The sequence below is a fragment of the Nelumbo nucifera genome, chromosome 5 (genome assembly GCF_055504915.1).
Source record: "Nelumbo nucifera cultivar China Antique chromosome 5, China Antique-T2T, whole genome shotgun sequence".
NCBI classification, from domain to species: domain Eukaryota; kingdom Viridiplantae; phylum Streptophyta; class Magnoliopsida; order Proteales; family Nelumbonaceae; genus Nelumbo; species Nelumbo nucifera.
The window spans coordinates 81,968,264-81,994,635 of record NC_142653.1 but is presented as its reverse complement, the minus strand read 5'-3'; the positions used below and the strand labels follow the sequence as shown (position 1 = coordinate 81,994,635).

General features: G+C 38.0%; 3 protein-coding genes and 1 pseudogene across 6 annotated transcripts; 1 reads left to right on the top strand and 3 right to left on the bottom strand.

The window, feature by feature from the left end:
- Window positions 1-5: 5 nt before the first annotated feature.
- Window positions 6-3,002, bottom strand: LOC104593804 (Tetratricopeptide repeat (TPR)-like superfamily protein). The gene is made up of 2 exons (XM_010253818.3): window positions 2,628-3,002; window positions 6-1,761 (listed from the first exon to the last, which is right to left on the bottom strand). Exons 1-2 carry the CDS (start codon window positions 3,000-3,002, stop codon window positions 511-513), a joined length of 1,626 nt encoding a protein of 541 aa, XP_010252120.2. The 3' UTR covers window positions 6-510.
- Window positions 3,003-3,311: 309 nt separating this feature from the next.
- LOC104593803 (ATP binding microtubule motor family protein) lies at window positions 3,312-8,296 on the top strand. Of its 3 annotated transcripts, none has more exons than XM_088887562.1 (15): window positions 3,312-3,547; window positions 3,630-3,798; window positions 4,018-4,411; window positions 4,513-4,718; window positions 4,804-5,114; window positions 5,210-5,246; window positions 6,173-6,304; window positions 6,389-6,479; window positions 6,801-6,866; window positions 6,961-7,238; window positions 7,329-7,375; window positions 7,470-7,491; window positions 7,580-7,642; window positions 7,731-7,769; window positions 7,864-8,296. In XM_088887562.1, the coding sequence occupies exons 1-15, from the start codon at window positions 3,312-3,314 to the stop codon at window positions 7,906-7,908; spliced, it is 2,136 nt and encodes a 711-aa protein (XP_088743688.1). In that variant the 3' UTR covers window positions 7,909-8,296. The 3 variants fall into 3 exon arrangements, with proteins under 3 accessions (XP_088743688.1, XP_010252119.1, XP_088743689.1); XM_010253817.3 differs by having other exon boundaries at window positions 5,210-5,252; XM_088887563.1 differs by lacking the exons at window positions 7,329-7,375; window positions 7,470-7,491; window positions 7,580-7,642; window positions 7,731-7,769; window positions 7,864-8,296 and having other exon boundaries at window positions 5,210-5,252; window positions 6,961-7,022; window positions 7,156-7,201.
- Window positions 8,297-13,368: 5,072 nt separating this feature from the next.
- LOC104593805 (glucuronoxylan 4-O-methyltransferase 1 pseudogene) lies at window positions 13,369-14,880 on the bottom strand (annotated as a pseudogene). Its single transcript, XR_016076456.1, has one exon. The product of XR_016076456.1 is annotated as a glucuronoxylan 4-O-methyltransferase 1 pseudogene (transcript).
- Window positions 14,881-25,007: 10,127 nt separating this feature from the next.
- On the bottom strand, window positions 25,008-26,170 carry LOC104593806 (metallothionein-like protein 2). The gene is made up of 3 exons (XM_010253820.2): window positions 26,013-26,170; window positions 25,509-25,592; window positions 25,008-25,384 (listed from the first exon to the last, which is right to left on the bottom strand). The coding sequence occupies exons 1-3, from the start codon at window positions 26,063-26,065 to the stop codon at window positions 25,291-25,293; spliced, it is 231 nt and encodes a 76-aa protein (XP_010252122.1). The 5' UTR covers window positions 26,066-26,170; the 3' UTR covers window positions 25,008-25,290.
- Window positions 26,171-26,372: the final 202 nt, after the last annotated feature.

The window sequence follows — 26,372 nt, the reverse complement described above, 5'->3', positions numbered from 1 at the left end:
GAACATGCAAGAATAAATAAAAACCTAACAAAATAACCTGTTTTTTTTTTTTTTTTTGTCTACAAAAGTGAAGTTTCTCTTCCCCCAACTTTTATGGTCTATAAATTATTAAAAGTAATAGGTGCCAGTGCAAAGTAATTACAGTTGCAGTCTTGCAGACAAGTAGGAACAGATACAGAATGAATTTCTAGCCCAAGGATAAAAGGATGATGTTTGATTGCCGTGAAGATGTCTAAGGCTGTCATGAAGAGCAATCTGGTTGGAAAGCTGATTTGTGCACATAGAAGGACAGAACCACATTTACGCACACGGCTGAAGTGGAAAGTATCCAAACCTCTCATGAGTGATACAAATCTCAAATTGGACTACCACATTTGACCATAATCTGGAATATGTCCTCATGATATTCCTTTCCTCCACATTCAACTTTTTATCCACAATTCTACTTTTAGGTTTCAAGGAATGCAAATAAAATATAAATAGCACACTATCCTTGTTTACAAGCCAAAGTCAGTCCTGAAACTGCTCTAGAAGTTTCATGAGACTATAGGTCTCAGAATCTGGTCTAGCCCCTCCTAGAATCATCTTCCGCAAGAGGTCTGGATCATAAACCTTAGCCTTCAGATGGGCCCTTATCAGGGTATTGTATACAAAAGTATATCTGGTATACCTTGCTTCTTGCAACTCTGCAAACAGCTTCTTCACATTCTCCAGATCACCCATGTCTGCAAAAATTTCAACTATTGAATGAGTTGTCTCCAGCCATGGGGTTGATCTCCGAACTGTTTTTGTGGCTGTCTGATCCATCCCCATCTTTAGGGTCTTCAAGGCTTCTTGTACCAACCCTGCCTTCAAACAGCCCAGTGTAAGATGTCGGTAAGTAATTGCATTTGGTTTGCCCCCATTTGCCTCCAATTCCTTAAATAACTCTGAAGCTTTATCAATTAGTCCATGTTTGCAATACACTGATATAATTGAATTAAACTGCTCAGTTGACTTCAACTCTTTTCTTGACTTCATTTCTAACCAAAGCTCCTCAGCTTGATCTACACGGCCAATCCTCCCAAATGCTTCAATTGCCAGCACAAAACTCTTAGATCTAACATGGGGGAGCTCTTGCACGGAACACCATGTGCACTCTAGGTGTTTCTCCTTCCTCAAATACCCATACAATATGAGCAGAACATCAAATGTTGACCAATTATTCCCTGTCTTGGACTTTTCCACTGCTTCAACATAGGCTTCAGCCACAGTATACAACCTTGCCACGGCATGTGCAGTAGCTAAAATACAGTAGGTTATCTCGTTAGGCTCAACTTTTGCCCGCTTCATCTCTTCAAACACTTTGACCAACCCCTCAATATTCTGCTGATTAGCTTCTATCTTCAAGAGAATATTATATGTGGAGACATGAGGGGTTACACCATCCGCCTTCATTTGGGTGAGAATTCTTGGAATCACTTTCTTGCGGCCAGGTGATGAGTGAAGGATTATGAGCCGGTTGAAGACCAATGGAGAGATAGGGTGGCCCAGTTCCCTCATTTTTTTCATGTATGCCAATGAAAGCCTGATTACACCCTTATCCAAGCAAGCGATGACAAGATTGTTGTACAGCAACTCGTTCCGGAATTCTGAAGGGATACGAGAGAAAAGTTTCTCACCATGAGATATCCCATGAAGCTTTATTGTGAATTCCAACAGATAAGAGTAGTCAAGTTCTTTCAGCTTGTAAGGCCTCTCCCTAATAACCCACTCCATCACCTGTAAAAAATAAGAGAAATTAAAACTACACTCATGTGGTGATTTGCTTCTTCAAGAACATCATAAAATGGTACTTGAATTTAATGAGGGCCGGAGGAGCCCAGGGATTTGGTTTGCACTATTTTTCAATATGCACCAACAGTATTTCAGTCACAACAAGCTTGGACGGCACCAACTCTGTGCTAGGTAATTGGTATCTGGAAAACAGAAGCCAAATCTTGATTTTTGTTCAGGAAAAATCGGTGATGCCGGAAAGACATGATACCAGAAACACTTGGAGCAATCAAACCTCCATGAATTTTGATGAAAACCCATCTGACTGGTTACCACTTTTATGATACCAGTTGATTGGTTGGTTATAAGTTTTTCCAGTATCATGTCTTTCCGTCGTCATCATAGTCGACTATCACAAATTGTTCAACGGGCCCTATGAGGCTGTAATAGAAGTAGTTGCCAACAATTACGTATCTGTCCATAAAGTACATAAAACAAATAGGCAGTAATAATTGGATAAAGATCAACATTGAGGTGTTTCCTTTGGGGTGTGACTCTGTTAGCAATTTCACCTATTTGGTCTGATTACTTAAAATTATTCGTTTAAGCATTGAAACGAACAGTTACTGTGCTGAGCAGGATTCGTGCGTATTCCCCATCGAATATCAATCCAACAGCTTTTGTCTACAACTCGACCAGCTATCATTAAACAAAACTCTAACAAAACGAAGTCGATACTATTACATGGCATTGAAACAGTGCGATCACCCCTTTGAAAACTACCTCAAAATTCATAATGCACTGGAAGGAAAAACAGAAAACGAAAAAGAATTACTGACCAGAACAAGGGTGAAGAATCAGGGGACAATCACCTCAAGCGCACGCTTGTTCTTATTGAGCTTCCTCAAGCGATTAATTGTATGGAAGACATGGCCTCTGTGAATCGAAAACCCCTCGCCCATCCAGCTCTGGAAGGCAGAGACAACCGATTCTCCTCTGGGAAGCTTCTCAACCCTCCAAGATAAACACTTGGGTTCCTCCCCTTTTGTGTTTCCTTCGAAGGAAACATCCGGGTTTAGAGTGCAAAAGGAAAAAGAAGAAGAAATGTAGTGGAAAGAGGCTGGTGCGGCAAGTGTTCGATATATGGTTCCAACGGCCATCCTTCTACATAGCAGAGCATGCATTCTTTTTCTTCTCTCTTCGCAACATTTGTTTCGATGAATTGGTCTCTTCAAGATAATAATCATCCTATGTCCAATTTTCGGCCGTTCGATGGAGATCTTATTTCGTAAATCAATACGCCTGACGTATTGTGCAGATGACCTCCTTATCGACTTACTGGTGAATGACGTGGATGCACTATCTATCTATTAGTTAAAAGCCGAAAATCAAAATCAACTGATGTCCCGCTGGCCGCTGCGGATTAAATTCAAACAGAAAGGGTTCAAAATTATATACGACGGCTTCTTAACGGTTAAAACTTTCAAAATCAAATTCTCTCACCTTTGTCTAGCCTATTCTTCCTGCAATTCGAAATCTTACAAGTTTCTACTCTCATGGCAACGCAAACAGAAACATTAAACACCCCCAAGAGGGCTAGGTTTGAGGTATCTTCAAAATACTTACATTGCAATTTGGTGACCAAAGTCAGGGTGATTGTAAGGGTGCGCCCATTTCTCCTTTCTGAAATAGAATCCAAGGGAGGAAACCCCATACCATGTGTCTCAGTTGTCAGCCCAGAGAACGGATCTGACCAAGAAGTCTCTGTTTATCTCAAAGACTATGAGACCAGGTAAAGACGATCTCCTACATAACCTTGCAAGAAAAAAACATAAAAGAATGCTCATGGTTAGTGGGTGAATGTTTTGTTGCAGTCGAAACGAATGTTACAAGTTAGATTCGTTCTACGGTCAGGAGAACGACAATGTGAGTCAGATATTTCAGAAAGAGGTTAGTCCTTTGATTCCAGGGATCTTTGATGGTCGCAATGCTACTATTTTTGCTTATGGAGCTACAGGCAGCGGAAAGACCTTCACGATGCAGGTAAGAGTTCCAAAAACCTTGGATTTACTTTCTTCTTATTGCAGTCTTAGCGTTACCCAGAATTTTAGCTTATATGATGTAGGTAACAGTTCCAAAAACCTTGGATTTACTTTCTTCTTATTGCAGTCTTAGTGTTACCCAGAATTTTAGTTTATTTGGTTTCCATGCATTGCTGTTGTTTTTGTAAATACATAAACAGATGGTTCTTTGATGATACAGGGCACTGATGAGCTGCCTGGTCTCATGCCACTCACAATGTCAGAAGTCCTGTCCCTTTGCGAGAGGACAGGATGTTCAGCAGAGATTTCCTACTATGAAGTCTATTTGGACAGGTGCCATGATCTCTTAGAACCCAAAGTAAAAGAAATTTCGGTGTTGGAAGACAAGGATGGACAGGTTCAACTTAGGGGGCTCTCTCGGGTCCCTGTGGCTTCCATGTCCAACTTCCACCAGATCTTTTCTTCTGGGGTTCAAAGGCGCAAAGTTGCACATACAAGTCTGAATGACGTCTCTAGTAGAAGCCACGGGGTGCTTGTGATTCTTGTTTCAACCCCATCTGGTGATGGTTCTGGAAATGTTGTCAAAGGAAAGCTGAACCTCATAGACCTAGCAGGTTGTACACACCGATCAATATCTAATTGTTCTGTGAGGATCGAGTCTTTATACAAACCACTTCCACTTTTCTCATTTTCACTGTTCTTGCGATTCAATCAGGTAATGAAGACAACAGAAAGACCTGCAATGAAGGAATTCGTCTGCAAGAGAGTGCAAAAATCAACCAGTCTTTGTTTGCTTTGTCCAATGTGATCTATGCTCTTAATAACAACAAAGCCAGAGTGCCTTACCGAGAAAGTAAACTGACCCGGATATTACAGGATTCTCTTGGTGGAAAGAGTCGTTCCTTAATGGTCGCTTGTCTCGTAAGGAGTTCATCACATTTACCTTCTTCAACAGTTCGTTCTTTAGGTGTTGTTTAAATTTAATATGTCCTTTTCATTTTAATAGAATCCAGGGGAATACCAAGAATCAGTTAACACAGTCAGCTTAGCTGCACGGTCACGCCAGATTTCAAATTATGTCCCTTCAGCTCAAAAACAAAATACACCAAACGTGAAAATTGACATGGAGGCAAAACTACGTGCTTGGCTTGAATCAAAGGGCAAGACAAAGAACACACAGAGAAGTGGAGCCTTTGCTTCTCCTCTTTTAAGCAAAACTCCCAATTCTTTGAGCTCTGTAAAGAAGCCCAGTTTACACCAGAGCTCTGCAAAAGCCAAGCCAACTGACAATCAAGGTTTATCTAATGCAAAAGAGCGGTGAGGCCTGACTATACCAAGTGTCTTCATAACAGAAGCTAACACCCTCACATTCTGTCACTTATTTTCTTGTTTGATTCCGTTTTAATTTGCAGGAATCCAGCTGCTGGAGCAGAAGCTTCTTTAATGGAGGTAAAGGTAAAAAAAGTGCTAATACATTTTATGTTGAACTCCTAATGTTTATTTTTATAGCCAGTTGAACTGCAGATTTTCTAATCAAGACCGTTAATAAACACCTTCATTACAAACAAGTAGGTAACTATAAAGTTGCTCTATAGTACTTTTTCTTCCTTTCCCAATTGAACAAACCCTATGAAATTACTAAATCTGAAGTGAAGAATAAGCTCGCAAGTAGTGACTAGTAAGTTTTGTGCAATATTTTCTATTCTCTGTGGACTGTCGTAGATGATCTTTGGATTTTTATTTGTGGGAGTTGTTCTATAAGTTCTCCAAAAGCTGTTAGTAGACCTGTTTTAATCAAGTATCATGAATTTAAATTACTATGCCACTATTAAGAGGGATAATCTACAATTTGGTCTGAAGTCTATTACCTAAACTGCACTCTGGTACATAATTTGTGGTGCACGTTACGGGTGGAAAGGTTCACCACTCAACTGCATTAATTGATTGCACTTTTGGCTCATAGAGATACTGACCAGTTAGATTTTTTTTTGAGTGTTTCCTCGTACTCACCAATGATATGATCCCACATCAAAGGGTGGTTTGCATGGTTACATATATGGTGGCCCACATCAGATTAAGAAGGACACTTAACCATGAACAAGAAACTTAGCCATCACTGAATGTTGGTCAGTATGAGGAAACACTTGACTTATAAGAGAACTCCAATTGATCATAATTCATCACCAAAAGTGTACAAGTATTTTCTTTTCTGGTCATATTTTTGAAACTATCCAAAAGGGTATGGATCAACAATTTCCATGGATTGTTGTTTGTGTTATCCAAAAAGGTATTTTTGAAACTATTAGTTGTTTGTATTATGCTTTTCATAGGAGATCCCTCCAACTACCCGAATCTTTTTTTTTTCTTTTTTGCAGGAAAAGATACTTCACAAGATGAATGATTCTAACTTGTTCAGTGTTACGAAGGATGATGGATCAACAATTGCCATGGATGACAGCTCTAAAGACTGCTCGATTGGTCCGCTGCATGCTGATATTCAGTATAATGTAAATTTGTTCCTACCTTCCTTATTCATGCATGAAATAAAATAAATATGCCTTGTTTTTCCTCTAAATAGAAGTTTCATGCAGATAAATAACCAAGGAGTTAAGGATCATATAGAAAACAATGATACAGATTCTGGAAAGACTAGCAGTCTCAAGTCAGAAACTTATCATCCTGGTACCTTCCTACTTTTACCATTCATGTAACTACATACATGTTTTATATGAATTTTATGGCACTTGACTACTTGAGTGGAGTTTATTTTATTTATTTTTTTAGTGGAATTTATTGAACTTCTTGTAAATATTACTCCACAAATTATAGTGCAATATAAGGGGGAGTTTACTGAATCTTTCTTGATTATTTGCTGCTTTAAAAATTCTGGGGAAAGATTGTTGGGGGTTTAGTGGACTTGTAGTGATGCATAAGGCATATATCATGGACATCTAATGAAGTGGGCTTGCTTGCTGTTCCACATACTGTTCTACCTTCATGCAGGTGGATGTTTGAGCGAGGGGAAGACAACCATCCCATGTAACAACTCTGTAGGATCACCATTAATTGGTGAGAGGATTCAAATATCATGTATATGTTGCTTTATATGTTTTGTGGAAATGAAATGGTGTCATTGGTAATTGCTTATACCATACTGGTGCAGATGAATCTTTTCACAAGGAGTACAAGACAACCATTCTTAGTGAATCTCTGGAGTCAATACCAGTAAGTCAGAGGATTAGAGCACTGCAAAATTCTCTAAGAAAAGTTCTTTCCCCCATTCACTCCAATATAAAAGCAAATACCATAGAAAATCTTTCATCCAAAGACCGGATATGTTTCGTTCTTTTTGAGCCAGAGACTCCAAAAACACCACTTGACAGCAGTCAACTGACAGTCACTCCGCTTGACAAGTTCAATACACAGAGTGCCAACTTGAAGGTTTGTTGGAATATTAAAGCATCATAAGGGTTTAAGTTATTTCAGCTTTGAGTTCTAATATTTTAATTGAGCTTTTTTGCACTTGAACAGGCTTCTCTAGTTGAAGAATATCTTGCATTCTTGAATTCGGCAACCAGGTAAGCTATATTTTTCTCCTGTGTTACATTCTTCATTCAATTTTCGTCATCTTATAGTTTCCTAATTGTGTTTATATATTTTTTCCTATTTCAGAGAGGAGCTACAGAGGTTAAAGGTATATTTCAGCCGATTCAATCACAAGGGTGTATTTCCTTCCTTTCACATGTCTCTTATTTGTTTCTGTTTCTTTCTAAATAATCCAGGGGATTGGGCAGAAGAGAGCAGGTTACATACTCCAGCTTAGAGAAACCAGCCCTTTAAAATCGGTAAGAAAATTGATATCTCATGAATTGTTATGGCCAATTATCTTGGTTAACACAGCTGATCTGAAAGGAATAATGTGGGTTGTTCCAGCTATGTGATTTGGAGAAGATAGGCCTTTCTTCCAAACAGGTAGAGTCGCTCTTCAAGTAAAATTGATCATTTTCAATTTCTTTTGCAAACTTTCCTTCACTGAATTATATAAACGCATCAATTCTTCATACAGGTCCATGACATGTTTCGAAAAGCTGCAAGAGGAATTTTTGACTGAACCGGATGATTCCACGTATATTCGTTAGTTGGTAAAGCAACTTAAGTGAGTTGCCATGTAGACATTGTTGGGCCTCCCTGGAGTGGTGCTCTTGACGGAACAGGAAGGATTTGGTTTGGCATTGAGCTCAGTGATGCTGTCTGAGCTATTGATTTGCGTTTTAGATTGGATAGAATTTAATTTGGCATTGAGCTCTTGATATGTACAATTGTAATATTGCAATATTTTTAACTGCAGTGTTTACTTTTTTATTTCGCTTTTCTGATGGGAGATTGTCATCCCCAGTTGTAAAACGCCTATAATGCCTTTCCCGGTTTTCTCAAATGTAGTAAATAGTGTAACTAGCTTATTGGCATCAATAGGAGGAAGTATCCAGCGATTTGAACAAGGGCATGGGTTGAATGGCCTAACCATTCCGTTTGACGATCTGAGTCAGACTGTATTTTATTTATGAATCAAACTGTAAAAACAAAGAAAACAGAGGCAGGGTGCGTGAGTTTATCGCAAATGAAGTAGGTTCATCGCAGAGGCAAGGAAGCTTATCGCAGGTCTTTCTTGCATTAATTGAGAAGGGAACGAGGTATAAATACATTTTGGGTCGGTGGGTAATCGACTTACAACTAATTGGCGCAAGTGGTACAAGTGCTAACCGTATTTGTAACTAAATGTCTCAGCTGTTCTTATTCTAATACCCTCCCCTCAAGTTGAAGTTGGAGCATGAGAAGACGAAATGCCTAACTTGAGAACAGGTTTTGAAATGGTGATACCCCGAGAGCTTTGGTTGGGAGATCCGCTGGTTGGTTGTTGCTATTGATGTAGAAAATTTTGATCTCATTATTTTGAATACGCTCTTGGACAAAATGGCAGTCAATATCAATGTGCTTTATGCGTTCATGAAAACTAAATTTGCAGTGATGTAGAGGGTAGCTTGATCATTACAATGTAATTCTATGGGTATTGTGATGTGAATTGTTAGATCTGTAAAAACTTGTTTGAGCCAAATGAGTTCTAAGGTTGTGACTGCCATAATAAAAACAAAGAAAACAGAGGCAGGGTGCATGAGTTTATCACAAATGACGTAGGTTCATTGCAGAGGCAAAGAAACTTATCGTAGGTATTTCTTGCATTAACTGAGAAGGGAATGAGGTATAAATACATTTTGGGTCGGTGGGTAACTGACTTATAACTAATTGGCGCAAGTGATACAAGTGGTAACCGTCTTTGTAACTGAATGCCACCTGGAGTATGTCAGCTGGCTGTTCTTATTCTAACACAAACTGGACCTATATGCTCTTCAAGTTCAAAAAGACATTTTTGAAAATCCAAATAATATCTCCCTCTTAAATCTTGAGAATGCTCTTCAAAAACAACTTGAGAAACTATTGAAAAGGGGTGAGGCTTATTGGGCTCAAAGAGCAAGAATTGACTGGATCAATTTGGGTGTCAAGAACAATAAGTTCTTTCATACAATGATTACTATTAAAAAACATCAAAATTAAATTATTAAAATAAAAAAGGATGAGGGTGGTTGGATTGATGACCAACTAGAAATTACATCACATTTCACAGAAAAATATAGGCAAAGGTTCAAATCAGAGGGTACGTATGGAATCAAAATTTTTCATAAATGAAATTAATCAATGTGTTACTGAGGAGCAGAATGCTCAAATCTCTAGAGATGTTACTAATGCTGAGATTCGTAAGGCTCTTGGTTCTATGAAGGATCTCAAGGCTCCAAGTCCAGATTATTTAAATGTATTATTTTTCAAAAAAATTTGGAATATTATAGGAGATTCAATGTGTGATGTAGTTAAAGCTTTCTTCCATAGTGGAAAACTATGTGGGATTTTAAACCAGACTTTTATCACTCTCATCCCAAAAAAGAACCCTGAAACTGTGAATGATTATAGACCTATCAGTCTTTGTAATATTATTTATAAAATCATTACTAAAATCTTTGTCAATAGGATTAAACATCTCCTAGACAAAATTATATCACCTTATTAAATTGCCTTTGTACCGATAGACAAATAAATGATAATATCCTAATTGCACATGAGATGATACATACTATGAAAAAGAAGAAGGGAAGCTCGGGGATTATGGCCTGTAAAATTGATATGGAGAAGGTCTATGATAAATTGGAATGGGAATTTATTAAGAAAGTTCTAAAGATATTTAGCTTTCAAGAGAAATGGATTGCTTGGGTTATGGAGTGTATAAAAATGGTATCCTATAAGATTTTAATCAATGGGAATCCAACAGATGAATTTAAACCCAATAGAGGTATTAGGCAAAGGGATCCTCTATCTCCTTACATTTTTGTTCTATGTACCGAAACACTTTCAAAGAAACTAGAAAATGAAGCAAGGGAAAATGAAAAGCAAATTGGTTGCAAAGTCTCAAAAGGAGGTCCAAAGATTCTCATCCTGCAATTTGCATATGTCTGCTTCATTTTTGCAAATACTACCATTCCTACGTGCATGAAAATTAAGGAAATCATTACAAATTATGCAAAGGCCTCAGACCAATGTCCAAATTTTAGCAAATCTATAATTTTTTCTCAAAGAATGCTCCTCATAGATTCCAGAAGATGCTCTCTAAAATGCTTAGAATCCCTTTGGAGGCTAATTCTAATTCTTATTTAGGGGCCCCCATTGTCACTGGAAGAATTACAAAGAACACATTTACTCAGATTAAAGAGAAATGATGAATAAATTGACAAATTGGAAAAAAAACATTCCCTATCAATTGCGGGTAAATTAACCCTCATCAATTCAACAACAAGCATGATGCCCCAATATATAATGAATTCATTCAAAATCCCTAAAAATACTATAAATGAGTTGAATAAAATTCAAAGAGAGTTTCTTTGGGACAATACTAATGGTAAAAAAAGTCCTCCACTTGATGAATTGGAAAAAAAATCTGCACTCCCAAAAGGTGGGGAGGTACGGGAATAAGAAGACTCTACTGGGTCAATGAGGCTAGCTTGGCTAAGTTAAGGTGGAGGATACTAAACGAGGAAAATAACTTATGGGTAAAAGTTATTAAGAGCAAATATTTGAGAAGGAAAAACTTTTTGAACATTAAAATTAAAAAGGGAATCTCTTAGACCCGGAGAGGCATCCTCCTTGCTAGAGATCTCATTAAAATGGGATCTCGTAGGCAAGTGGGTGATGGAAGTTCTATAAATTTTTAACTAGATAATTGGGTATATGACAAACCTCTAATTGAAACTTCGAATCATTAAAGTATTACAAATATTAATATTAAAGTAGCAAAAATTATTGATTTTGAGAGGGATTATTTGAAGGAGAGGAAAAATTAAAAATGAGGTCTCTGAAAATGTTTAGTAAGACATTAAGACTTTTCATATTGCCCCTAACTGCATGGAGGATAAAAGGGTTTGGGGGTGCAATCCTAAGAGGACATTCTCTATAAAAACAACTTATTTACTTAAATGTTCCTCTATTTCAAACCCAACCGGCAACTTTAATTGGTTGAGTAGCATTTGGAATTTGAAATGCCCTCTTATTTCTATTTTTTCTGTTTAATAATAGACTGCCTACTAAAAACCATTTGTGGAAAAGATGATTTAATAATGATGGCTCTTACAGTTTTTGTGGGTTTAAGGAAGATATTGAACATATTTTTAAAATTTGTGATAAAGCAAGTTTGGCTTACTTTAAACACACCCTTGGAGGGCTCAAATGAAAATGAAAATCTCAGTGATTGGTGAACAAGAACGTGCATTAAAAAAAAAAAAGCAAAACTCTATTCATAAAGGAAAAATTAGCTTTTGTTCTATAGGTGGTCTGGAAAAATAGGAACTCCAAAACCTTTAATAATGGTACTACTTCCATTCCAATAATGTTAGATAGAGCTCTCAATATGTTTATAGAAACTTTTGATGGGAATAAATTTAGTACCTCTACCACATCTTGCAAGATTTGGAAACAAATTAATTGGAATGCTCCAAAATATAGTTTTATTAAAATAAATTTTGATGCCTCTCACAATAGTGACGAAAAATGTTTAGTGGCCTATATAGTCCGGGACCATCTTGGTAAGGTACTAGCGGTCAAAGTATATAAACTTAGTTCTTGTTCTATCAACTAGGTTGAAGCTTGGGCTGCATGCGTAGCCCATATCCAAGCTGCAAACTACAGGGAGTTTCCTATCATCATAGAGGGAGATTCGTCTCTTGTCATCTCCTACCTCATAAAAAAGGTGGATATTCCTTGGAAGATGAAAAATACTATCTTATGGTGCTTGTAGAGGAGAGATTTGCTCGAAGGAGGTCTTCATTATCAACATGTTTTCAAAGAAGATATCAGGAGACTGACTGACTGGCTTGTGAGGCTCTTTCTTCTTCTTCTCTAGATTTTAGAATCTCATCTCTTCTCTCTTCTCTTCTTCATATTTGTGTGTCTGTTTCTTTTCAAAAAATAAATAAATAAATAAACTGGAAGTAAAAACAGAGGACATGGTTTTGTCCTGCTAGGTGGAGAATGTGGTCCAATGAGGTTATTGCCTTTTCATAACAATATTTCTTCTCGGCGATTTGGGAGAGCCAAGCTTTAGTTGAGAGCTCTTTCACTTTGGAGCAAAACATCTGCAAGCAAAGACTCTTCTTTCAATGAGCAGAGCTTTTGCTTGCATGAGATTCGGGTTCGCTTTGGGGAACCACCAAAACAAGCTTCAATGGAAGGACAGCAAATTGCGCTTTCTGGATTTTTCATAAAAAATTGCTTATATGCTTATGTGCTGTCCAGATGAGGCCAACTTCTAGGAATGTTTATGGTTCAGGTTTGGCATGGATTCTGTTCAACTTAACCTAACCCAACTCGATTAAATAAAATAAAATGGGATACCGGGAAGCTCTCTCAAATACTATTGTTTGTACTTTGTAGTGCAAATTTATATTAACAAACATAAATGCTTAGGCTGTATTTGGATGCGATGTAAAATTTACATTAGTTCGCTTCTGTACACGTTTGATAAACAAGTATAATCATTATCGACATAAAACTATACTCCAGTTCAGTTTTGTGTGCGTTTGGATGGAGTATAGTTTTACATCGATGATAGATGTAAAACTTCATCACATTTAAAGTTTTACATCAATAATTGATGTAAAAACTACATCGATTTTATCGATGTAAAATTTAAACCACTTTTTACACCGATTTTAAAATACAATGATCATATATATTTAAGGTTCAATGTAAAATATTATTAGCATATTTTTACACCGATGACGTTTTACACATCTTCCAAACGCAGCCTTAAGAAGTTAGAGTGCAAATTGCAAAATGAGAAGAAAGCAACTATGCAAGTTCTTTAAGTTTTACTTCATCTCTGCACCGAGTCTGACACTTAAATTTTACTCAAACTGATCTAATACAGGGATTTTCACTTTTGTTTTGACAAAAGCGGTTTTATAAAATTCCATAATTTTTTTACATAATTAAATTAACATTTATTTACTCCATTCTCTGAGGAGTGAGGAGAAAACTTCGCTAATAGTAATACATAGGGGGATGAGACTTGGGCCTCCAACACTCTCCCTCGTGGGCATAAAATATCAGCAATTCTTAGCCAAAAACTAAAGAGAAGAAAAGGTTTGCAACTGCATTACAAGGTAAAAATTATAAAATTGGAAAGGTTCTTATGTTTTCTCTTTGTAAAAGGACTGGACTAAAAACACCCAAAACCCTCAAATTGCAGGCAGAGAAAACCATTGAGAGCACCCAAATATCTTTGCAGAAGATAAGCTAAGCTAAGGACAGAAGAGCCCATCACCAGGGCTGGCTCCCAGTGTCTGACTTGGAATTGTGAAATGCCTTAGTCTGCCTTGTTGTTCCCTCATGTACCCATCACACAAAAAGGCCCTGGAAAACTTGTCCTCCACCAGTCTGTCAACATCATGCACAAACACATCTGTGTCCCCATCCTTCCTATTCCTAGCCATCAATCCGGCCGTGTAGAGGGCAGTCATCCTCCCCGGTGCATCCTCGAAATAACCGGTCGGTGCATCCACCATGATCAAATCCCATTCTATCTCATAAATCTCATCCGGCATTCCCTTCAAAGCGAGCCTACATTTGGAAGATCTTGGATCACCCACCACTGCACACTCCTCTCTCTTGCCAACTTTCAATAAATCCTCTGCTTGTCGAACCTTGGTATCATAAACCACATGATGAGATTCCAAGGTCGGAAACCGCTGTTTGATCTGATCGATCCATGCCCTATCTTCTTCCAGAAAAACTGTACGCCCACCATGATTGAGGGCGCTCCACATTAGGCTGTCGTGGCCCAGGCCAAAGACCAAGAAGTTGCAGGGGGACCTCTTCTCCAGGACTTTCCATGTTACGGAAATTTCTTTCAGTGTTTGCTGTGGAGTGACGTTTGAGGTTGAGTAGTGGATGAGAGCCTGGGCTAGTGAGGGTGGGATTTTAGAACAAGATGAAGTTGATGAGGAGGAGGAGGAGGGAGGACAGGATGTTGATGGTACAACAACTACTTCTTTACTAAAGACGCTTGATGCTTTCCAAGATTCGAGCTGTGCGCTGGGAGGTTGGTATGCTGCCGGTGATGACGAGTTTGAATTTACTATAAAGACGAGGAGGAGGAATGCCAAAAGAACGCCGATCATCAACAGGAACTTGACCTTCACGTCGAGTGGGTACTGCATCGTTTTGAACTTCATCTCTTCTGATGGATCTCTTGAGCTTTTAGCCATATATGTGGCTGATGCCTGATTGGGATTGTGGGGTTATATTTTGGTATGAATTGGAGGAGAAAACAGGAGAAGAAAGTGGTTGCTTTGGGTTTGTTAACATCGCTTCTTTTTCTGTTGGATGGATGGAACAAGTAGCAAGACTTAAAACGCCATGTGCCCATGCGGTGTTGCTACTAGGCAAGCAAGGCCAGGTGATTGATGAAGAAGACAGGAGAGCTACCATACCAAGTACCAACACTTTAAGTGAAGAGAGAAATGATTTGATATGAAGTCAGTCATTGAGTAATCCGTGATACCCTACCGTGTCCACCATCTATTGGCCAAACGTCCAACATTTGTTTTCATTCAGTTATAGAATCTTATATTGACAGGGATTTGGTGACAGAGAAATACAACAGCATATATGTTAAAAGAGTCAAGGACTAGTATCTCCCACTCCTACTCCACTGTATATTCATATCGATGCACCAGTAGTCTGAATCCAAAAATCACTTTACGCTTCTTTGTTTGTTTGAAGTGTAAATACAAAAATACACCAGTGTAAATGAAAACCGGTCAGATGGATAAATCCAAAATTTGAACCGATTCTGTGTTGTTTTTACACTTATGTACGTTTGGAAGAATAGTGTAAATGTGAGTGTATAGTTGTTCCACAGCAACTAAGAGGTTGTGGTCCTGCCGGTCGGCCAAGAAACAGAGCACTGCAAGCGGCGGTGAGCGCCGGTCCCTCTTGTTCCACCGTCGGAGCAGGAATCGAAGTAGACGAGCTAGACCCAGGGTGTCTCGACGATAGCACGACCACGGTCACCTTCTCTCCCTTTTGGCAATTCTCCTCAGTTCCGTTGATGAAGTAGAACAGCCCCGACCAGTCAAGCTCAACCTTGGTGTTTCCATTCTTGTAGATAGGCCTGTAAACGGTATTCAAAAATTCGAATTCGAATCTGAGATTCGATACAATCGAATCGAATATTCAGTCGAATTCGAATATTAATTTTTTATCGATTAAATTATCGGATCGAATTTGGATATGCATTGATCCGATCCAATAAATATCTGAACCGATATATATATAGATTTTAATCTCATAAGAGATTAAATCCAATGGGTTTGATTGGTCAGTTATATGAGAAATTGCACTTGCACACTTGATTGAAAAATCGGTTTTTCTCTTACAAAACCCAGTTTTGAACTTGTCCCACATTGGAAAATTATAAGTTTTGTTTTCAGTATTTCAATAGGAGCTGATTTACAGTCCTTAGAATTAGTAGAGGAGAGTATGGGGATTCGATACCGCGCACGCGTGTGCGCAAGAGACACAATTCAAAGTTAACAGTCACCAACTGTTAACTACTTTTTGAACAACATTGTGACTGTTCAAGGTGCCTTCTCTAAACCAGCACCTACCTTTTCCTCATACCTCTTCACAAATTATTTAAGGAGCATGAATCAGACTCCAAAACACACAATTTCGAAATTCACTCACTCTCTCTCTCTCAGTCCGGTCTGCTACAATCTCACAGAAGGTTTCTTTGGAGACTCTTCAACTTTGCTGGTTGCAGATTCTCGCCCAAGGCTCTGTTGTATCCTGGGAACGAATTTGCCTGTAACCCAATAGCAAACTCAATAAAACTGAGTGGGGGAAAATAACGTTCTAAAGACAATGTCTTCAGACGCGCCTCAGAGCTTCTCCTCCAAAGTTACAGTGACCCCATTTTCCCAACAATATATTTGTACATTAATATAATAAATAAAATCTCTTAGGGGTAAATGAGGATATTTGTACCTCAAACCCCCAGTCAGTCGACCCTAAACCCTAAATCACCCGACATTTTCTTCTCAACCCAGGTTTTCTTCTCTCTTCTATCTCCTTACAAACCCTAACCCCAATCCTCCCTTTGTCGTCGTTGCCGCCACCGCCGTCGCCCGAGCAACCACACCGGCCACACCAGCAACTCGATGCCGCTCGAGCAACCACCATCACCAACAGGTAAGAGGCAACAACAACATCTGTGATAGCGGTCGAGTGACAGTAGTCTCAATGGCAACCACCATCATCGACGACAGCGATTATCTTCTCTATCTCTCCTTCGGCGCACTACCGTTATTAGTGATAGTAGTCTCAACGGCAACCACCATCATCGACGATAACCATCATCTTCTCTATCTCTCCTTCTCCATCGTCACGCTGCCATCACCATTTGAATCGAATCGAATATTCGATTTGATAATCAAAACCGAATTCGAACTCAAAGATTTGATATCCGTCGGGTATCGAATTGAATTCGAATATTAGTGTTCATAATCGGTTTCGAATTCGAATCTAGCCTGATTCGATTCGAATTTGATACGTTTACAAGCCTACTTGTAGGCAATGATTGGGTTCGACGTGTTGCAAGCAGTGTACGCCTCATTCGTCACATGCAAAACCGAGTCCTTCTATGGATCGTACTTCCAAACTGCAGAAAAAGAGAAGACATGAACATAATCAGAATCAGAAGAGAATCTAGACGAGGAAATGCCTCAAAAAGTTCTAATTTCAAATGGAGAGGATCACCGTGAGAGTCTCTGATTCTAAAACGAGTAGCTGCAGCCCACAGACTTAAGGATGCGTTTTCATTGGATGGGATTTTCCAAGCTCAACAGATCCATGTTCTTCTAGTTGTAGGCTCGGCGATGACCTCTTTTCTACAACAAGCTCTCATCTTCATATTTGAAACAAGGAAAAGATGATGAAAGCGGTGGCAACAGATAACCACTGCAACAGCCCATAGGTTCATGTTCCACCACCTCCGCTGCTGCGGAAACCATCAAAGCGACGGTCATGGGGAAGGCAACCACTGTTGTTCTCATCGCCACCTCTTTGTTCTTATCGAAGGAAGATGATGAACAAATAACCATTATTGTCGCCGCCTCCCACTACTGTCGCTGACGGTCAACCACTGTTGTTGCCGCCTCTCTGTTCTCGTCGGAGGAAGAAAGAAGGAGGAGAGAGAGAGAGAGAGAGAGAGTGAGCGAGCAAGCGAGAAGGAGAAGAAGAAGAAGAGAGATGGAGAAGAGAGAGAGAGAGAGCGATGTAGCAAATACATCGAAAATTTCGATATCAATGTAATTAAACGATAAAATGTAATTTTACACCGATTTTCAGTGTAAAATTACATGTTTACCAAATGCTTGCAATATCCAACCTGGGTGCAAAGTTTATTCCGGTTTGATTTTACACCTCTACCAAACACAACCTTAATAAATCAGAAATCACACCACCCATATTTTTCTGTATTTATTTTACTTAATGGTTAACAATAAAATTGATTATTGCAAGTTTGCAACAAGAAAAAGAACAACAATTGCAAAAAAAAAAAAAAATTAGCAAAGGTGATGGAGTCCTGATCCTCGGTCAGTCATTCTCCCATAATAATGTTTGCGGTAAGGTGGTGATGGAATCCTGAGTCTTGAGTCCAGCTCAACAAATGCTTCGTTTGTTTGTGATACAAACACTGAACCGGGGTATTTTTGTACACCGGTTTGTGTTTGCGAGCATTTGTTTGATACGTAAAAAAGTAATGATTATCAGAGTAAAAATGTATTTTTTGACAGTTTTGTACTCTGAAAAGAGAGTATTACTGTACCTATTTTTTGGATACAATTTTATGTTCTTTTGATAATTAACTTTTTTACCAAAGTTAAGGCATTGGAGCATAAGATAGTTGAAGCATTTAATGATAAATCCACACTTTTGCACTGATTTCAACCAAACAAGATGAATGCAAAAAAGATTTAAAATGTGAACTGTATTTACATTTATAAACCGAAAAATGGGTAAATATGTAGCATTGAACCAAACGCAGCCAAAGAAACATGTCAGATTTGACATTTGAGTATCCACCAACAATAAAATTTAGCAAAGGTGAAACCGTGAAAAGCCACCAGCCCACCGAGCTAGATTATGTCGTACACGAAAGATTGAGATGGTTTTGTACTGCTTTGAAAAACTAATGGGGCGGTAGAAATAATAAACCATTAGGCCCCCTTGTTCTCAAATTGAAATGTGGTGTCTTTTAACCATGCAGATATAGGTTACACATTATTTCAAAAAATAAATAAATAAATAAAACTGTTAAAAAAAATCATGCAAAATGTGCAACCCCACTTAGACAGACTTGGGGGCCTTTGGTAACAACTCAAAGTTGCTGGATTGATGAAATGTTTATTAAACTGCGATTTTGTGAATAAGTTTTTCAAAGGTTGCAATTTTTTTTGGTGTAAAGTTTTTATCAATGAAAAAGTACATCGATCGGTTTAAATATTGAACCATTGTAAAGTGAAAAGGGTATGTCAACCTGTGGAAAAAATTACACCGATTATCAAGGAAAAACTCCACCATGAATGTAGTTTACATCGTTCTTCCATGTAAAACTTTGTATCGAAAAGAAAAATGCAAGTAAAATCGAATTGGGGTATAAAGTTTATTCCGATTCTCATTTACACCCAAAATAAATGCAACCTAAGTAGTTTGTGGCTTGGTTAATGGCTGAAGCACAGCTGAAGTTGGGCAGATTATTATGTATATGTGGTTTCGTAGGCAATTATTATGTATATGTCTGATTATTATGTGTATGTTTGGTTGAGAATTACTTTAAACGTTTTTTACTTTCTACATCATCAAATTAACATCCCATAAAAGTGTGCCACATAAGCATTTCATTTCAAGAAATGCTAGGGTATTGGGGGAAATGAGAATTTGACATTTCCCCAAGTGACTTATGCATATAAATCAAAGCGTTTCAATTTTTAGTGTTCATGTGATAAAGGGTGAGACCAAACAATTGTTTAATATGTAATAAACACCAATACCTATATGACATTGATGTAGCGGCATTTTTTTAATAAATGCCCACAAAACCAAATACCCTCTATGTCATTGAATATTTTATTTTACTTTTTACTTCTTCTATCCACTAAAGCACAATGTCCCAAAAGTAGAGATAGGCCCACTGCCCATCTCCTATGAATTAGGAACATTTCCCCATGACAAGCACGAGAGATGTTTCCATGCATGGGGAAATGGGCTGTGGAACACCTGTGGGGCATGCTCCGTGGGTATTGTATGCAATGCATCATGCAAGTTGTGTTTTGAAGCTTGTAGTTGAAGAATGCGACTTTAGAGTGGTCAAACTGGGAATCAGTTCCGATGAATGATTGGTTTGTAATGGTTTTGTGCTCCAGATCCATATGATATGACAAAATAAATGGGATGGGGTTGTTTGTACTTCTCTTTCATCCCTCTCGGTAGAGCTACAAATGGTATTCATTTATCTGATCCCGAATTTGAATTTGATCCTATTAAGCATGAATTAAATTTGATCCGTTTATAATTGGATCAAATATATATAATCTAATACAATTCGATTTAAATAATATATGTTCATATATACTTAAAAAGTATATTAACATATTTATCATTGAAGTTGATCTTAATGTTGTATTTTCACTAAATTGTCATATGTTCCACTTTTATACAAGTAATTTTCAATTCATTTTGTTCATAAAATATTATTAAAGTCATTTTTAGCTCATCTTATTAATAATATATAATATTTTGGTTATTTTTAGTTTAATTTATTTATACTATTTAATATTTAATTATAATCCGAATTTGATTCGAATCTACTAGATATTCGATAGATATGGTCCAATTTGGATTCGAATGTTAACAAATCAAATTCGGATATATGCCTATATCTGATTCATCGGATCTGCTTGTAGCCCTACCTCTCAATAGGGGTGATAATGGGCCGGGTTGGGCCAGGCTTTACACTTATGATAAGGGCTATAGCTTAGGCCCGGGTTGGGGTTCTAAGCTTGAAATATAAGCCCTAGCCCAAGTCTATACGGGCCCGGGCCCGGGCCAATGTCACTCATATATAAATCATTACATATCTATATATTAAATGACATAACATGCGTATAAACTTATTTTATACATTATATAATATAAAATATTACATATAATATAAATTATACATGTCATCTTATAATATTTATATATATATATAATATAATATAATGTAAAATAACATGTATACAATATATACAAAATATGTAAGTTTAAATATATGCGGGCCAGGCCGGGCTTGAAGTATTAAGCCTAAGCCCGGCCCTAAATTTTGTGGGTTGTTAGAATTAGTTACAACCTATCAAGATGTATAGACAATTGCTTATAAGTGTAATCTTGTCTATAAATATTTAATATGAATCTCATGCGAAGAGACAACTTTTCTTCATTCACAAATACTCTGTGTATTGACAACAACCTACCAATCCAATTTTGGGGCGAATGTACATTGACAAAAGCCTACCTAATCAATTATTTGCTCATGCTACTTCTCTCTAGTAAACCACCTTATGAAATGCTACTCAGTAAGCCACCGCACAATGATCATTTACATGTATTTGGGTGTCTCTGTTATGGTGTCTCATATTTCTCCCCCTTGGTTCACCTCTCTCTCTCTCTCTCATTTCCTCTTCCTACTACACACTTTCTCTTTCCTATGTAATTGTGTTTATAGTTGGCTTTCTAAAATATGGGAGAACCTTCTCTATGGGTTCATTATCTCAGAGTTTTAGCTATATAACATAATTTGTTACATTGTTACACGTGGATTGTTAGAATTAGTTACAACCTATCAAGATGTATAGACAATTGCTTATACGTGTAATCTTGTCTATAAATATTTAATATGAATCTCATGCCAAGAGACAACTTTTCTTCATTCACAAATACTCTGTGTATTGACAGCAACCTACCAATCCAATTTTAGGGCGAATGTGCATTGACAACAGCCTACCTAATCAATTATTTGCCCACACTACTTCTCTCTAGTAAACCACCTTATGAAATGCTACTTGGTAAGCCACCGCACTATGGTCATTTACATGTATTTAGGTGTCTCTGCTATAACTGATTTCATGGTTTCTCCACGGGCAACTAGGTGCATGTTTCTTAGATATCCACATGCTCAAAAGGGCTTGTAAGTTTATGATTTGGACACTAAAAAAATATTCATGTCCTGGGATGTTCATTTTTATGAAAAGCGGTTTCCATTTCTTGAGTATGGCAGTTTAGCTAAATTAAATCTACCCAGCATAGCTGTTCCCCCAAATCCTAATCCAATCTTTTTGGATAACACCCAGCTTCCTCATTCATTAATTGAACCCACAACTGAGTCCTATCTTGAGAACACCACTCAACCCATTCAAAAATACACTTGAATCACCTCAACATGTTTTAAGACCACCTAAACTCACCTGGTCAAATCCAAGACCTACTAGGACCACCCGAGTTCCCAAACATTTTCAAGACTTTGTTTTCCTCCACTTTACTAGCCACCAATTTTTCTACAGCCCATCAATTGACAAGCCTTGTTGAGCAACACCCATCCACCTTTACTACTTGCCTACTACACACCACTAAACCTCGTCCATATACTCAAACCATTACAAATCCGAAGTGGTGTCAAGCAATGAATGATGAGATTGAAGCTCTTAATTGCAATCATACTTGGGACTTGGCTCAATTACCTCCAGCTCTAGGTAAACAACCCATAGGATGCAAATGGGTGTATAAAGTTAAGCTCAAGCCCAATGGAACTGTAGGGCTTGGCTTGTAGCAAAAGGCTACACTAAAACTAAAGGCATTTACTATAATGAGACATATGCTCCCGTAGCCAAACTACCGTACAATGTTTCTTATCTATTTGTTGCGGTTCGCAAGTGGGAGATTCATCAAATAGATGTAAATAATGCATTCCTACATGGAGATTTACATGAAAAAGTTTATATGCTCCCCCCCCCCTAGATTACCCAAGGATTGTGATACTCGATTTTGCAAACTCTAGCGCTCCCTTTATGGTCTTAAGCAAGCTTCAAGATAATGGTTTGAGAAACTTGTTGTTGCACTCCAAAGACATGGTTTCCAAGTGGCAAAATGCTGATTGTACTTTATTCACCTTATCTAGTCCAAGCAACTCCCTTGTTGTCTTAGTATATGTAGACGATCTTGTCATTACAAGTAGTGACCCTAGCCAAATTTGTGCTCTCAAAGAATACCTGGTCTCATGTTTCCACATAAAAGATCTAGGGCTACTCACTTATTTTTTGGGAATTGAGGTATCACGATCTAAGACTGGCATACACCTTTGTTAGAGGAAATACACTCTAGATATTCTTCAGGATGTTGGCATGACTAGGTGCAAGCCTAGCCCATTTCCAATGCTACAACAACAACACCTTGCTTTAGCTACTAGGTCGTTGCTCCAAGATGCAGCCCAATATAGAAGGCTGGTTGGGTGTCTAGTCTATTTGCAAGTTACATGGCTTGACATAACATTTGTTGTCAATGTGCTCACACAATTCATGAGTGCACCTTGACAAGAACATTGGGATGCTGCATTTCACATCCTCAAATATTTGAAGGCTACAATTTCATATGGCATATTCTTGTCTGCATCAAGTGATTTAAAACTTAGAGCTTACTACGATTCAGATTGGGTCGGTTGCCCAATAACTTGAAGTCCAACCACCGGCTATATCACAATGTTGGGCAGTTCTCCTCTATCCCGGAAGTCCAAGAAGCAGAATATTGTCTCAAGGTCTTCAATAGAGGCGGAGTATCGCACCATGGCTGTTGCAAGAAGTGAACTTCTTTGGCCAAAACACCTCTTTCTTGACATTGGGCTTTCTCATGCTCAACCCATGCAACTGTACTGTGATAACAAAGCAGCCTTGCATATAGCAGCTAATCCAATTGACATTTTTACCAAGGCCCTTAGTGGAAACATCTCTTTCAAGCTTCAGCCAGCTGACATTTTTACCAAGGCCCTTGGTCGTGATCAGTTTCACTCCTAATTATTCAAGTTGGACATGTTTTCTCCAACATCCAGTCCAGCTTGAGGGGGAGTCTTAACTGTATAACAAAATCTGTTACACAGTTACACGTGGACTATGAATTTGTTAGAATTAGTTACAACCTGTCAAGATGTATAGATGGTTAGTTATACATGTAATCTTGTCTATAAATATTTAATATGAATCTCATGCAAAGAGACAACTTTTCTTCATTCACAAATACTCTGTTTTTGTACCATTTTTCAGAGAAAGAAACCAGAAAATGAAAAATCAAGAAAAGAGAATGGCAATTTATTTTCCTTTCAAATGTTAAAAAACAAAACAAAAAGAGGTGGTTTCCTCTTGGTGTTTTCGCAGAAGAACAATAACAAAAGATTTTGCAGAAGCATATGATACTGACCCATGGTGCGTTGGGGATAAGAGTTTGAAGGGGTTTATATCTAAATGTTGTAGTTACAAGGATTTGATTCGGAAATGAAAAACAGAGAAAGAACTTAGCTAAAACAAATCGTCGTGAACAGAGAAGATGGCTGGAGAGGCAGAACAAGTGCCATGAACAGCGATGGTAGAAAAAAGAGATTTGGAGGAGAAATATAATGGGCAGTATTTTTCATTTTTAATAAAAAGAAAACACAAAAGTAAGAATCTTAAAGATTTCACACAAGTGAACTAACAGAGGATCCCATATCATGCAAAACTAAATACGGTGCAAAATTTGTCAAACAAATGCAGCCTTCCTGTCAAAACTTTTGAGAAGGCAGGGTATTTGTCACTGTTGGGTTTGTTCATGTGAGCAAGGAGTAGCAAAAAGTATCCCCTGTTTGGAAATTTGAATTCCGCATCTGTATGTTTTAATTCATATGATTTTTTTGGTAAAATAATTCGTATGGAGATCAGATTTACTCCCGACTCACCAATCGCAGCAGTGCATTGAAAAGTGAAAACATCTCCGGTACATGATGTTATCATTCAGAGATTGGTGTGAGACGCACTCTATGAGTATGAGTAGCAAATCCAAATTCCTTTTCAATAAAATATGATGCACAGGTGATATATGTTATGTGCATATCTTTGCATAACAACAGGTTTAAAGTCATTAGTCGGCAATTCTTTAAAAGGCAATTTTTTTTTTTTCTGGATGATGGTGAAGGGCAGAAGAAGATGGGAACCATCAACCATGGAGAAAAGGGCAAATCAAATGCAATGGATTTACTTTCTTTTCAGGCACGCAAGGGAGCTGAGGTCACGAGGAAAAGGAAAAGGGTGTTGAGTCTGTTGACTACCTCCATGGCACCGACAACCGATCAAACCCCGGCCCAGTCTCAATTCTCCTGAACAGAGAAGAGAAGCAACCTCCAGAAAAAATAGCAATCTGGTGGGAGCTGAGATGGACCAAATTAAATCAATATTCATACATATCTTTTGCCTATTTTTGCACAAAAAATACAAACACGGTAGAAAGGAGTCTATCTTTCATTCATTGCAAATATATCCAAAGTCTCTCCTCTCATCAGTCATCGTACATAAATAAGAGACATGATACCCACACAGCAGTAACAAACAACAGCATCAACTACAAACCTAACAAGTTAGGATCTGCAGAAGAAGCCATGACTAGTTTATTTTCATCAAACTCAGACCCATCATAAAGAACAAACTTCACACGAGGACGAGACCCAACACACACATACACACATATATTATCTTTTGATACATAACATTATTCTTCATTTGCAGTTGCAAGGATCACAGCTGCAGTTGGATCCGCACCCGCAGCCTTCGTTCTCCGCTCCAAAGTTCATTTCAGAGGCTTCCGAGTATCTGCAACCAAATATTGAATTTAAGTACCGCACTAAATTTTCTTCCGTTTCTTTTTCTTGTGGGGGGGGGAGATGGGGGGATCGACTAAAAATATTTTCAATCTATTTATAAGAAAGATGCGTACGTCTTCTGAGGAGCAACCCCAACAACAATGGTTTCAGTGGTTGTCTTCTCGCCAGCGAAGCTCATGTCTAAGTACTTCTTGCATCTGCAACCACATCCAAAAAATAGGGAAAAATATGTTTAACCTAAATCTAAGAAAGAAAGAAAGAGAGAAGGAAAAGAAGGAATAAACCGCAGAAGGTGATCTCTTGCCAAAATCACATGCAAGGGTACCATGTATCCATGTACAAGCAAAAAACAACTCATGCAGTCATGCTTATCAGTTATCACCCTCGAAACAAACAAATAAAAGAAGTAATTCGACTTTAATTCATTTTCGGAGAGAATCAGAGAGAGAAGAAGAAGAATAAGAAGAAGAAGAAGACTCGTCACATATATCAGGGGAACAAAAATAAACAGAAAGGGAAAAAACTAAGAAATGTCAAAAAAATAGAAAAAGCTAAAAGGAAAACAAAAAGAAGAGATCATGGAGAGAGAGAAGTCTTGATTGGGATTAGAAAATTACCCTCCACCACAGCTGCAGCCAGACCCACAGCCACAGTTTCCCCCGCAAGACATTTTCCCAGAGATTAAAAAGGACGAGATGAAAAGGGTGCAAGAGAGAAGATATTGAGCAAGCAGAAAACAATCTGTACTTTGGAACGAATTTGGGTGTGAGCCTTGACGCTTATTTATAATGCAGTTGAGGAGAAGCAACATAGGCTACCAACCATACACGTGTCATCATCTTATCAGGTTCTTGACTTCCTTACAAAATACAAACAGTGGCCTCCCCACCTCAGTCGTCTGACAATCGGGAGTCGGGACCTTCCCCACGTATAAAACTGTCCCCACCAACCCAAATAATTATCGTTTTTAATAAAAG